Source organism: Zonotrichia leucophrys, chromosome 5, assembly GCF_028769735.1.
Source record: "Zonotrichia leucophrys gambelii isolate GWCS_2022_RI chromosome 5, RI_Zleu_2.0, whole genome shotgun sequence".
NCBI lineage: Eukaryota > Metazoa > Chordata > Aves > Passeriformes > Passerellidae > Zonotrichia > Zonotrichia leucophrys.
The window spans coordinates 183,656-198,141 of NC_088175.1; the positions used below are offsets into that span (position 1 = coordinate 183,656).

The 14,486-nt window shown below is 43.5% G+C and overlaps 1 protein-coding gene across 2 annotated transcripts in view; it reads right to left on the minus strand.

Annotated features, from left to right (window-relative positions):
- Positions 1 to 5,951: 5,951 nt before the first annotated feature.
- Positions 5,952 to 14,486, minus strand: part of RTN1 (reticulon 1) — a 123,928-nt gene continuing 115,393 nt past the window's right edge. For both annotated transcript variants that reach the window (XM_064714947.1, XM_064714948.1), the window contains 6 exons: positions 11,235 to 11,442; positions 9,028 to 9,166; positions 8,095 to 8,164; positions 7,661 to 7,707; positions 7,520 to 7,578; positions 5,952 to 6,775 (listed from right to left, as the gene is read on the minus strand). In XM_064714947.1, the coding sequence (XP_064571017.1) occupies positions 6,733 to 6,775; positions 7,520 to 7,578; positions 7,661 to 7,707; positions 8,095 to 8,164; positions 9,028 to 9,166; positions 11,235 to 11,442 (566 nt within the window). In that variant the 3' untranslated portion in view covers positions 5,952 to 6,732. The remainder of the gene's footprint in view (positions 6,776 to 7,519; positions 7,579 to 7,660; positions 7,708 to 8,094; positions 8,165 to 9,027; positions 9,167 to 11,234; positions 11,443 to 14,486) is intronic.

The window sequence follows — 14,486 nt, forward strand, 5'->3', positions numbered from 1 at the left end:
ATACTGTAGATCACAGACCTGTTGAAGTGAGTCCAGGTGAGGCCACAAAGGTGCTTTGAGGCCCAGAGCACCTCTGGTGTGAGAAAAGGCTGAGCTAGCTGGGGCTGTCCAGCTTGGAGAAGGCTCCACAGAGACCTGAGAGCCCCTTCCAGAACAAAAGGGGCTGCAAGAGAGCTGGAGAGGGACTTTGGACAAGAGCATGGAGTGACAGGACAAGGAGAAATACCTTCCCACTGCCAGAGGGCAGGGTTAGGTAGGATGTTGGAAAAGAATTCTTGGTTCTGAGGGTGCTGAGGCCTGGCCCAGAAAAGCTGTGGTTGCTCCATCCCTGGAAATGTCCAAGATCAGGTTGGATGGAGCTTGGAGAAGCCTGGGATAGTGGAAGATGTCCCTGCCCACAACAAGGTGTTGAAACTGGACAAGCTTTAAGATTTCTTCCAACCCAAACAATTCTGGGATTCTCTAATTCTGTCATTTTTAGACCAGTCTGGAGTACTTTATATCACTGCATCTAAAGTAGAGGGCTGTGCAAAAGAAGAAAAAACGTAACTAAATCCTCTTTACAGCTCCCTCATAAAGGGAAGTGTGTGCACAGGGACCTTGGTGTGAATGACAATCAGCTTTGCTGGACTGAATTATTTTTTCAGCTAAAACAAAAGGACTCATGAGGAGGCATAAACTGCAGCCCTGAGGCTGAACCTCTTTAATATTCAATGAACAAGGGAAATGAGTCTGACTTGCTGGTGGAGGGGCAGGCAGGAGGGAAAAGGAATGAAAGCATATCAACATAGGTGTCCTTGGTCCTTTTGTTTTCTTAGACAGACTTGTGCAGCTCTTTCCATCCCCCAATCCTGCTTCTGGTGCCTGCAGCATCTCCAGTGCTTTGGCTGGGGAAGCAGGAGTGAAAGGGAGGAGGAGAAAGGGGCAATGCAGAGATGAGCATGTCCCAGCTGCGGAGGGATTGCCAGAATGCTGAACAGAACAGTGAGTGCACAGGTAACTGACCGGCCCTGCACACACCTACTGGTGTCCCCAGATTATCAATCTGACATATTTGTGGATTTAGAGCTCTTTCTAGGGGAGCTGCAGAAGTGGCAGTCACTTGGATCAGATGCTGACCAGAGGAGAGCTCCAGCACACAGTGACCTGGCTCCTCCCCTGTGAGCAGGCTGTTCCAGGTTACAAGGCAAGATGTTTTCTATTACCATCTGCATGGCAGATTATTTTTTGTCAAGTGGGCAGTTTGCCTTATCTCTCTCTTTGAGTGATCACAATCACTCCTCCCTCGGGAGGGGACATTGCTGATAACAGCTATTGGATGTCACTGAATGGCTGATAAGAACTACAGCATCCCATTGGGAGATGTGAGCCCAGAGGGAGGAGCCAAGCATTCTTACCTGGATATAATCTGGAGATTTTGAGACACCAGCACAGCTTCTCCACTGGATTCCCCAGGAGAACAGCAGCTGCCTCTACTTCTACTGCATCTTCAGAGGAAGCATACATCCTTCTCTACAGAACCCCCTTGCTCCAACAGAACCACCCCTGACACTCCAGGAGGGCTGCAGCCACAATTCCAATGGGACTGCCACCAACACCCTGACCCACAGGGTGTCAGGTTAGGTTCTGATTCTGTTGTTCCAGTGTACTGCATTGTTTATTTTATCCTTTTATTTTTTTTTCCTTCCCAATTAAAGAATTGTTATTTCCTGCTCCCATATTTTTGCCTGAGAGCCCCTTAATTTAAAATTTATAGCAATTCAGATGGGTGGGGAGGATTTACATTCTCCATTTCAGGGGAGGCTTCTGCCTTCCTCAGCAGACTCCCGTCTTTCCAAACCAAGACAGCAGACAGCAAAGACAAGGAAATGAGCAGTTCAAACAACTGAGAGAAGCAAGACAAGCCCATTTACCTGCTTAGAATCCACTCCCTTTTCCCTGTGCACCTGTGGAGAAGGGTCTCCACTCTCATCATCTTTCACCTGTTTTGTCAGAGAGGGCTCTGTCCCTCTCTCCTGCACAGGTGCTGATCACCAAGGAAGCCTGGCAGCAATGAGCAGAGCCCTCTCCTCCTCCTGCTCCAGGCACTGCAGCTTTTGACTCCTGTCAGTGGCCACATCTCACCCTGACCCAAATGCCACATTTTCTGCAGTGCTGCATGTTCCAGCCAGGCTCCCTGGTGCCAGCAGCCCAACTCCAGCCATTCCTGGCATCCCAGGAAACCCACACACACTGATGGAGCAGCTTTTAATCCTCTGCCTAAGAAAAGGATGTATTAAGAGGAGTCAGGAAGAAATACATCACATTTGGTCTTCTCAAACCTGCTCTGGGCAAACACTGGGCTTGCCACAAATTTCCCTGGCCCATATGGAGAGGGAAAGGCTGGTAGGATCAGAGCTGACTGACTTGTAACCCACCAGGACAGGGATGGGAGCCAGCTGCCATCTGAAAGCAAGCAGGGAGACAGCAAAAGCGATGGGGGAGCAGACAGGTTCTCTTTAAATGGATTAGCTGCTCACAGAATATTAGAACATTCATATCTCCTCCCAGTTCCAGGGCTTTCCTGGCACTCGTGCTTTATGATCCTACTCTCACTAGATAAATATTAAAGAGCAGAAGGAACATAAAAGAGATCAGTAACAGAGGCAAATACAATGTGTAGAGGAGTGGAATGTTGCTGAAGCACCAAGAACCAGGGAACCAAAACCAGTGACCTTAGAGAATATTCACATTTCACATGAAATACCAATGCAGTAATCATTTCAAGGCACAGGAGCAGACATTTAAGTGACATAAAGCTCTGACAGAACTTTTAAGTAATCATTGAGTCTCTACTGAACAGGCAGCAGTTTAGAAGCAGGGTTATAAAGTTTCTGCAAGGTACAAATGAAACCATGGAGAAGATATTGTAAAGTCACAGAGGATGAGAAAAGACTCATGTAGATGTTCTGACAAAGTTTTGTCACCTGCTAGCATGCTAGCATGGCACTCCTGATTTTATATCCCCAAGTCAGAGTTAAATTACTTTCAGTTCCAATTAGCCCAGTCATTTGGGCTGGCTTTCAAAGCTCAGCCCAGCAGGAGGACTTGTTATCTTCCTTGAAGAACAGCAGCAACATTTGATATTGAGCAGATCAAAAGTTTTATTTACCTTACCCAGCCAGCTCCCAGCCATGGAAAGGTCTGGTCTGTACCTGTCCCTGCCTCTAAATAAACCTGTGGCATTCACCCTGGAGAGCTCTCAGTTTCCTCTCCAGAAAGGGAACATCAGCACCCCCAACCACACAGAGATGAGGAGGGAGGCAGAGCCCAGGCCAGGAATTTGGCACAGACCTTCCTCCAACCACCTGAACACCCTCCCTTGGTGAGGTGGGTCCTCAAAACACCCATCACTGCCTTGTCTCATTAAAGGAGCCTTGGAAGGAAGAGCTGACCCCTGAATCAGTGGTGATTCGTTGTCCAGGTCCCTCACCCATGGCACAATTTGAGGATAAATGAATGGTTTACACCATCCCCTGTACTTTATCCAGGCAGAGTGAGCTACTTCCCAGGTTCCACCTGCCTAGAAACACCCACATGTTTGCTACTTTTACCAGTCAAGCTTTCCCACTGCTGCTTTTTACTTAGCAGACTGAGATCAGAAGCCAAAGGGCTTTACAGCCTGTGTATGTCAGAGCACAGCGCATGAATGGGTTATTCTGCTGTCTTCAGCCATCTACTGTAATCACACGAAAATATTTTAACATTCTGCTGTCTTCAGCCATCTACTGTAATCGCACTAAAATATTTTAACATTCTGCTGTCTTCAGCCATTTACTGTAATCACACCAAAATATTTTAACAAGTACAGCTCAGTGTTGGTTATTTGCCCCCAAACTTGTTTGAAAACCAAAAAATATAGATGTCCAACACTCCACAAGGTGCTGCTCTATGAGTGAGACTTACAGGGACACTGAGGGTGCCACAAACCTTCCCTCCCCATATGCACAGGGACTCTGTTATTGCAAGGTGTGTAGCAAGGAATTAGCAGAATTTGGCTTTCTCCAAGCTTCCATGTCCAAAGGTAGCACAGAAAGTGCTGCTGTGATCCCAGTAAGGGAATGGTGGCCACGAGCATCATCAGCAATTCAAACCCTGCCTGAAACCCTCTGCTTCCCCCACACCCCAGGGTGGGATTCCCAGCTGGTCCCACCCACCAGGTTAAGCCACCCCAGCTGGTCTTGCAGGCTCTTACTGGCAAATATATGGAAAGTCAGAGCAGCTCTGAGGATGTTGGGAAGTTTGCTTGGCAAGGTAGGATGTGAGAAATGGATGTGGGTTTGAGAGGTGTGTGTGCAGGGGTACAGTCAGGAGGATTGAGGGCTGGGATTGGGGTTTGAGAGAGAGTGATCCTGGGGGAGACAAGAATGGGAATCTTGGTCTCTATTGATTTAGGCTCCTGAGAATAGTTGTACTCTTCCAGAAAGTTCATTTTGCTTTATTTCTAAATATGCAGGAGATGTAGCTTTTAAATTGTGCTTAGAGTTCAGCATTGCAAGAGGCCAGTCTTGGATATTACTGTACTAGGGGTGTGAAGGAAAAACACATTTATGAGACCAGGGGGATGGGACATTAAATGGGCTCATTTTCAAAATCAACGTGTTGGGCCCATGCACTCATCTTGTAAGTAATAAGAATTCTGGTGGTGAATCTTTATCTTCAGGGATGCTTTGTATTGTCTGAACTCCCTTCCTCAGAGACACAGGGAAATCCACAGTAGATAAAAATGAGGGTTCCTGTTGAATTTTAACTCTTGGATGCAAACTGCACCTGCTAAATACTCCACCTGATCAAAACCAATATATGTTCTTTTAAGACATTCAGTTTCTCATTGAGGAAAAAATGTTCCCATCTAGCTGCCGATGACATTTAAAATCCAACCTAGCATTTTAACATTTAGATATAAAGCTTAAATGAAAATAAGGGTATTTGAGACTTGTCACAAGAATTAACTAGCGCACAGCCATATCAATGTTTCTAACAACTCCTTATGTGCACTTGGGTTTTACATTTAGATACAAACAGAACTGCAGCCTGGCCTTGGACAGGTGTCACTGTGCCCATGTGGAATTGAGACAAAGGTGAATTAATGAGTAAGTCTAAGGAAAGACTTCAAATTTACAAAGTTGGGACAAGTGTTTAAAAATCTAGTTCTTTGTATAAAAATAAATTCTTCACAAAACATTTGTGACTGAAAAGAAAAACAGCAATTTGGCTGAAGATATTTTGATGTTCACATTTTAATATGAAAAAAAAATTCCACAGGTGTGCTCCACGAATGGGCAAATAAAGCACTTACCCAATTGTTTGTTTTGAAGCACTTTGGATAATTTTCAACAGCTGTTTCTCTCCTCTGATGGTTTTCAAACACCAAATTCCAATTTTTAAAAAACTTCACTTTTGTACTAGAGGAAATGCTTGTTTCAGCTCCCAGCCTCTGGATTTGGTATTGATTCTGTCTAAAGCAGATTTCAGAGAACAGTTTTGGGTAAGACAGCAGTTGGTGATAAGGAAATTGAAGAGCCCTTTGTGCTGGGCTGACACCTCCACACTGTGCTGCTCGTGGTTTGCACAGCGAGCAAATGGAGGAAGAGACCCTGATTCATCTACCTGATATTTGCTACACCACCATCAAAACTAAACAAACTGTGTGCAGAGATCTTCCTTTTATTCCAAGGAAGATCATCAAGATGTAAAAATATTAGATGACCTACTTACTCTTAGTTAGACACCTAGGATGTCTAACTAAGAGCAAGACATCAGGTACTACTTGTTGGACTGCACCATGATGTAAGGGCAAAGTGTGTGCAGATGTCCAGAGGAGAGAGAAAGAGGGAAAATGCTCCTTTTGGCACAGTGTGTGTCCAGCTCCCAAATGTCAAGGTAACCCCAGTGGTGACAAGAAAGAGAACTTTTTACATTTAGTAACATTTATTTCTGCATTCGGTATCAAGTACATAAGTGCAAATATTCAGAGTCCATAATTAAGTCCATTAGGAACTACAGAGAATGTAATACAAATTGTAATAAATTGAACATGCTGGAACTTTCCAGTTACCATACATGTAAATCAGCCTGTCAATCCTTTACGACAAAAGTACTGGGTTTTATTTTCTTTTTTTCTTTTTTTCTTTTTTTTGAGTTATACAAAACTGATTACCATAAGTACTGATTACTGTTTATTTTATTTGTGCTGGAAAACACTAAAACATCAGTCTACAATTCTATATAGTTAATAAAGATGAATCCAACCAGCAACCCAGTGACGTAGAAGCAATTTTAACTATTGCATCAAGTGCGCTAAGCAGGAAAGCCCCTAGCCACATGTAACATTAAAAGTTATAGAAGCAATGCCAATAGAAGAAGGAAAAACACTAAAAAAAAAATTAAATAAAGAGGTCAATATTATTTAGGCTCTCACCATCATGCACTTTTATAAGCAACACAAAAAACCACATCTAGTACACTTTTCTCTTTACTATACTTTAGTGCTTGACACAAGTGATTGCAAATATTCTAAGTGCAGAAGCAGCAGGGGAAAAGCACTGCTTCTGAGTTTTATGTTTCTAAGATTATGGTGTCAAGAAAAAAAAAAGAATGATAAATTTGCAGTAAAGTGTAAGAACAGAGCTGTTTTCACTCCAGATTTCCCCATTATGCACTACTGTAATCGATGAATTCTTGATGTCTGATTTACTCTGCCTTTCTCTTAGCACCTGGGATTTTAGCTTGAATCCTAAAAAATAAAGAAGAAGAAGAAAAAGGATTATATGGTGAGGCAGTTATTCCATTCCAGTGGTTCCCCACTTGGACTCTTAGGCAGGGTTAATCTCTAGTCCATGCTCAGCGTGTTGTCTCAACAGGTGAATAAAGTGCCATGAGAAACAGAAGTGATGCCCACCAGGTGTTCTTACAGGCCTGGTTTTTGATGGTTCATGTAATCTAGGGATATGCTCAGTGATATTCTCCCCCCAACATTATTTCTCCATGGTCTATTGCCTATAGAAAGCCAGGAATAGAGTCTAAAAATAGAATTTTGAGAACAAAATTTCAAAATATCACCCTGTGTCATGGAGATTTGAAACACTGAAGATCATGGTGCTTCCAGGTATTTGCTTTCTGTGACAGGGTAGTGTCCCAATCCCACTTTGGCCATTAATGCTATCAGCACATGCAAAAAACCGGGCTTGGAGTGGTCAGTGGGGAAGAGAATGAACTCATTCCTTCCTGTTTGTCCTGGCCAGGTACCAGTGTGGACACCAGTCTGTGACTGGGCTGCTCTGCCCACAATCCCCCAAACAGCAGGGGAGAGAACAGAAGGACGGAGTGCCTTGGTCTGCACTCAGCTGGGAGGGTTTCTCCAGGCATCTCAACCTCTCTGGGAGGACACCACTGACAGGACACAGTGTCCTGAGGGCCACCCAGGTCCCAGCCAACCCCAAGGGCACCACAACCTCCCACAGTTGGCTGCTGAACTCACTTTGCCACCACCGTGTTTATGTGGGTCCGCACCAGCCCCAAGTATTGATCAATCTGTGCCTGCAAAGAGCAAGAGGAGACCAAGTCAAGGAGGCAACAACCAGGTAGGGCCACCCCAAATGCACCCTGCAGACAGACCTACCTGGTACTTGTCATATACAACGGGGAGAGTAAACATAGACACCACAGCTGAGGAGAAAAGGAGCACAGTGTTATGTTCTGCCGATCAGATTCCCCCAGAGGAGAGACCTACTTTGGTGGCAAACACATTATCGTGCCACTTGGTCAGCTGATCCACCAGGGAGCTTTGTATTAAAAATGCACTTTGCTCAAGCCTCCCAAATATGGAATTCCCCACTGCTCTGGGACTGGGAGTTGCACAAAACCATAAACTGCAAAGTAGCTCTAGCAGGAGGGACAGCATAACAGAACAATTAATATTTACAGGGAAGGGAAATAAATGTTGATGGTTTAACTGAGGGGAAGGCAGGCCAAGGATAGGCTGTTTTGTCTAAGTTGAAATCTGGAGGGAGTTCAAGTTAAAAACAGATTTTTAAAAGAAATGCTGATTTTTACCCATTATCAGAAGAGTCAGGCCATTGAAGAGGGCTCCCACGTAAGTCAGCAGCCACATTAGTACTGCAAACTAAATTAAAGATGGATCATTACATCACCTCCAGTGCCAGCATAAGAAGAAAACAGTTTGCTCAAATAGCTAATATAACAGCACATTAGCCCTTTTTAATGTGGAAGAGAGTGGTTAAGGCACATTGGGAACGAGGTAGTTTTTCTAGGTGTATAAAACCCATTCTCTGTTCTGCTCCTCACCCTCTTAGCTCAGCTTTCATGTCTATTTAGGGCTTAAATTGCATCCACGTAGAACTCTGCATTGAGAATGGCATAGGCAGATTTCTGCATCCAATTTTTACGATGTCTGGGCAGATGTTTAACCCCAAACAGGTTAAACAGAACCCTGAAGTGGTAATCCCAGGGACTGATAACACTTGAGGCTGAAAGATGGGTACATTTTCCTAAAATTCTTTAGTAATTTAGGAGCCTAACCTATGTCTGCTCTCTTAATGATCTTCCCCTTGCTCTAAAAGACACCTGCTTGAGTATAAGGCTAAAAATCAATAGTTATTTCAGCAGGGGGTGAAAGAACATCTTCTTCCGTAGCAGGAAATGCGACCAGATGAAATCCAGATTAACAGAGAGGACCATTATTTTATAACAAAGCAATAGAAAGCAAATTTCTGGGATGCTTCTAGAACTGAGGAGGAGCTAAGTTGTTTCTGCAAATTTTTACATCCTGTATTACCTATCAATACATTCAAATGCCAAACCTCTGAAGTGCTGGAAACAGTTTTTAAATCAAAAAGCAGAGCAACTTTCATATTTGGAGCTACACAAAACTAGGTTTCATGACAACCCTGTCAACATGGGAAGCAGCTCTTTGAAATGTAGATTTATCCTCTAGAGACGGGTTAAAAATATTTAAAGCAATCCTACTTTTAAAGAATCCACAAGGTCCTGAACGAGAAAGAGTCTCCTCAGCTCTTTGACTGTGCTGTTGACGTATAGCTGGAGACAATCTGTGTATTTCTGGATCTGGTCCTGTGAAAGATTCATCTCCATCTCCAAGTAGGCTCTGCCAGAAACACAGGTCCCATTACAAACCTGGGAAGTTTCCCCAGCTGTTCACACTCAAACCCATCCACCCCATCATTCCCTCCTTCCCAGATCTCATTTCTTTGTGCTGGAGCAATGAGCTCCCCTCCCTGCAGGCCCAGGGCCATGAGCACATCTCCTCACTCCTCTCTGGGTGATGCTGAGCTGGGGCTGTTCACCTCCAGACTCACCCTCTTCCCCCACAGAGCCTGGTCTTGATGGGATTTCTCTCTTTTTCTCACCCAAATGGGGATACAAATCTGATCTTGGAGTTTTCCCCACAAATTTCTGTGCTGCTCTCTGAGCTATGCACCCCTATCCTGAGTCGCTGCTCAGAACTGGCCCAAGTGAAGCAGGAGGAGCAGCACCCCAACAAGATTCTTTTTTAGTGTGTGAGTGTCTGTAAACCACACCAGTTCCACGACCAGCTGGTGGGCACAGCAGAGGAGAAAGGATCACTGTTCTTGTGGAGCAATCCCTCCAGACCCTGTGGAGAGTGGGGAGTGCATTGGCACTGCCACCATCGCTTAGATATTGGGTTGCTGGAGAAAAGATATCAATAGTTGCCTTCTATACCCAATAGATTGTGCCCAGAAACAATGCCCTTTTCTCTTGCAGGTATGTTGTATTATCACCAGCTCTAAACTCCTTTTCTCTGCTTAAAATTTCCCGTATCTTTTTGAGGAAAAAATCCCATGTCCTAGAGGATGATCTTTGTGGTGTTTAGTTTTTCTTTCTCTCTCCAGGATCTAAGCCAACAGAACCTTACAATTTTTGAGACACTGTGAAAACGTCATTATTTCCTGCTTTATGAGCAAGAAGATAATTTCTTCTGGCACAAAAGCAGTGCTTGGACATCACCACAAAGCCACTCACTTGAAGGGCAATAGATTTTGCCCAGAAACAATGCTCTTTTCTCTTGCAGGTATGCTGTATTATCACCAGCTCTAAAGAAACTCCTGTTCTCTGCTTAAAATTTCCTGTATCTTTTTGAGAAAAAAATCCCATGTCCTAGAGGATGACAATTTTTGTGGTGTTTCATTTTTCTTTCTCTCTCCAGGATCTAAGGTGACAGAAACTTACGATTTTTGAGACACTGTGAAAATATTTTTATTTGCTGCTTTATGAGCAAGATGAGAATTTCTTCTGGCACAAAAGTAGGGCTTGGGCATCACCACAGTAAGAGCCTGAATGAGAGATGTGGGACTCCAGGCAGCTCTTCAAAATGCAGTTTATTACATCCAAGGGGTTACAGCAGCCCCGGGTTGGGGGTGACAGAGGCTGTGCCTACAGCTGTCAGCTCCAGCTGCAGGCAGGCCTGGAGACCCTTTGGTTTAGGTTACAATGCATTCTATACTTTGCTGAGCATCTTCATACAGTAGAACCAATTTATACCTTAATTTTTACCTATAGCATATCATAACTACTATAATTACCATATTCATGTTACAATCCTCCAGTCACTAAAAGTTAGTACATTACAGTTTAAGCTAGAAGTTGTTTTTCAGTTTTCTTGCAGTGGAAAATTCTTTTTTCTACTTGAAACATTTGCTGTCTTGTTTGCCTGTGCTATCTTTCTGCTTGGTAAAATCATCTTCTTGTTTGAGGTGGGTTTATCCTTTGCTCTACGTCATAAAAACCCCTTCTACCTAACACACCCTTTGCCTCTTTGGTTATCCAGTAAGACTCGCTCAATTCTTTTCTTCTATATCAAAACTTGCTTTTGTTTCTATTCCTTCTTCAGATTCTGCATTCAAAAATCTTTCTGCTAAGCATCCATATCTGTGAGACTTCCTTGTCAAACTTTCATCCTTCCCAAAAACGAAAAAGCCACTCACTTTGCTCTAAGTCATAAAAACCCCTTCTGTCTAACACACCCTTTTCCTCCTTGGTTATCCAGTAAAACTAGCTCAGCAATTCTTCTCTTCTATACCAAAACTTGTTTTCATTTCTATTCCTTCTTCAGATTCTACATTCAAAAATCTTGCTGCTAAGCATACATATCTTGTCAAACTTTCATCCTTCCCAACAAGCACAAAGCCACTCACTTGAAGGGGTGGCCCTCGTCCGTCTTCTGCACGGCCTGTAGGACGGATTTGTAGATTCTGAAGCTGATGGTGGCCGAGAGGCCGGCCAGGGCCAGGTAGGCCACGACGCTGACGACGCTGAACTGGGTCAGGGAGAAGAGCAGCAACAGGAGGCTGCCAAACACGATCCCCGTCTGCTTGATGTCACGCCAGTACAACAGGTCGATAGCTGGGGGGAGAAGAATAAATTGTTAAAGGCAGGTGGTTCACATTCTCTGAAAAAATCCCTTCATCCCAGGATTTTTTCTCCTGGGAAGCTGAGAAGCCTCAGGGAAAAGGAAAACAATTCTTATCTCATTTGCTTCTCCTCTGTTTTGCTCGTGTGCAATGTGTTTGGAGATTGCTTACCCACAGGTGAGTGTTTCATTGGATTCTGGTTCATACACTCTGAAAAAATCCCTTCGCCTGGGATTTTTTCTCCTGGGAAGCTGAGAAGCCTCAGAGAAAAGGAAAACAATTCTTATCTCTTTTGCTTCTCCTGTGTGAAATGTGTTTGGAGATTGTTTACCCACAGGTGATTGTTTCATTGGGTTCTGCTGTGAGTTGTTTTTTACTCGTTGGCCAATCAGGGCCTAGCTGTGTCACGACTCTGGAGAGAGTCACAACTTTTCATTATTATCTTTTTAGCATTTTAACAAGTATCCTTCCTGTATTCTTTAGTATAATATAGTACTCTTTAATATAATAAACTATTATAAAGTAATAAATTAGCCTTCTGAGAACATGGAGTCAGATGCATCATTCCTGCCTTTTTTGGAGCATTTCCCAGCAAATACAACAGGCCAGAGCTGCAAAGGCATCGGCAGTGGTCACTACTGGCCCTGTGTGACCCTCAGGGAGCAGCGATGTCTCCGCTCACAGCAGCACCAGCAGGAGCTCCTCAGCAGGAGCAGCAAAGGGACTGGAGCCACAGGCTGAGGAAATTACAACCGATGACCTACTTGAAATCCTTGTTTTGCTTGTGCCTGTGCCTGGGTTAGATAAGATGGATGAGTATCTCCAACCGCAGCATGGTGGGTGGGTCTCTTGCAGCAGCAAGGCAAGTGCAAGCTGGTTGCAAGTGCTTTGTGCTGTTGCTAGGGCTGAATGGAAGATTTCAACCTACCTTGCATTTACTCAGTCTGAAAATTCCATTTTTTAAATTTGTTTTTGTTTTTAACAAGTTCAAATGCCAAATGCTTGATCAAGCGTTTTCCAGTTTTGGTTGTTGATAAATGAATGCAGAAGTTTGGGGCTAGCCACAATAAACCATTTTCCTATTCAAAGTTTTGACAATTTAATTTTGTTATTTCATAAGTTTTGAGAAAGGAAAAGACTCCTGGTTTTACCACTGCTTAATAGTTCCGTGAGTAGGAAACCATTTTTCAGGTAAGGCTTTCAAATACAGAATAATCTTTCTTGCAACTCAATCAAACCTCAGAATCAGAGATAAAAAAAAAAAAAAAAAAGCTTTCTGCTTGTTATATAACTTCCCCTGTCCATGGGAGGTGCTGGCTAGAACAAAACAAGTGCATATGACCATTTTCAACTAGTGCATTTTTGTATTTGTAAAGCAGTTAACTTTTACAGTGTTTTCCACCCACTTTGTATATTTTATCTCAACCTCTCTAGCAAAAAATTTTAGTATCAGAGTCAGCCACTAAAATAGGAAAATTTTATGAAAGGATTGTGGAATATCCAGTCCACAAAGGTGAATTAAATCTGTTCACACCCACAACCTGTTTCTGAGAGGACTCTTCATCCAGCCAGAAAACGTGCTCATGACAACCTAAACAAAACAGCTTTAATTTCACACACTGCACAAGTCCTCAAGAACAGCTTGAACACAGCACCAGCCAAACAGATTTGAGAGATGCCACTTGTCAAATCATTCTGAACAAAGAGTAAATTCAGGAAAACTGCAATCTGTCAGGAAAAAAAAACAGTCACTGATACTAAAAGAAACAAAATTAATCCAGCCTCTTAGTCCTTATAATCAAATCAAATCTCAAAAAATTGTGAGTCATCAGAGAGTGTTTGCCTTGAGTCAATGAGTTCTATTACTCATTACTATTACACATATTAGCCTTGCTTTACAGTGATGGGCTTGAAATCAAAAATTGCTGTTGTATTACTGAGCTCTCCTCTCTTCATGCACCATTCACATCCAATTATACTCTCCATCAATATACTCTATAAATGAACCTTTTACTATTTTTAAGTGTTCAGCACTGGACCTGTGGTCATCAGCACACATGGCTGGATCCTATGGGCTGCATGGAAGCCACAGGACAAGGGATCTTGGTGCCTGTTTTGGGATCCTGGGTGCTGACCCCACAAAACAGGGACCAGTCTTTTACAGATAGGTGCCCATGCCTGCTTCCTGCAGAAACTCAGGGGCAGGGAGTTTGGAATGCTCCAAAATGCAGTTCCAGCATTGTCAGAGCACCTGGACAAGGAGGTTTAATAGCAGACACAGCTGCATTGCAGGACACAGCTGGAGCTCCTGATTGCTCACAGTAATGAGGTGATGGAGCATGCAACTCCATCCTTGCAAACCATCCTTACAAAATGGCATCCAGAACACAAGGGTGCAGGTTTGGCCATTTATCATAGTCTTTTGCAGTAAAGATACTTGAAAATCCTGCAGCTCAACTGGGTGCTGTCACCAGTGAGCACTTGGACAGGAGGTGTTTTATTTTCTGTGAGGGTGATGAGGCCCTGGCACAGGGTGCCTACAGAAGCTGTGGCTGCCCCATCTCTGGAAATGTTCAAGACCAGGCAGGATGGGGCATGGAACAAGTGGAAGGTGTCCCTGCCCATGGCAGGAGGGGTGGGATGAGATGATTTTTAAGCTCCCTTCCAAACCAACCCATTCTAAGATTCTCTGATTATTCACAACCTGATATTTTTTGTGCTCAAAAATTAATCTGTCAGAGTACTGAAAATTTATGTAAATCTGCCTGTGAGATACTTAAGTTGTCTATCACACAAAACCTTAACAATAAATTGCACAGGTGAGCTGGTGTACGTGGTACATAATCTGCTGATGGCAGAAAAAGGACACGTGCCAGGGGAAAACATTCCCTGGGACACAGGCAGTAGAGAGGCAAACAAAGGAGAACTGAGCCAAAAAATACAAACTGAACTCCAATAGAGCTCCCTGAGTCAATCCCAATTAATTATAAGATCTATAATGACCAACTAAGCCTTTTCCTTCCAACGATCTTCAAA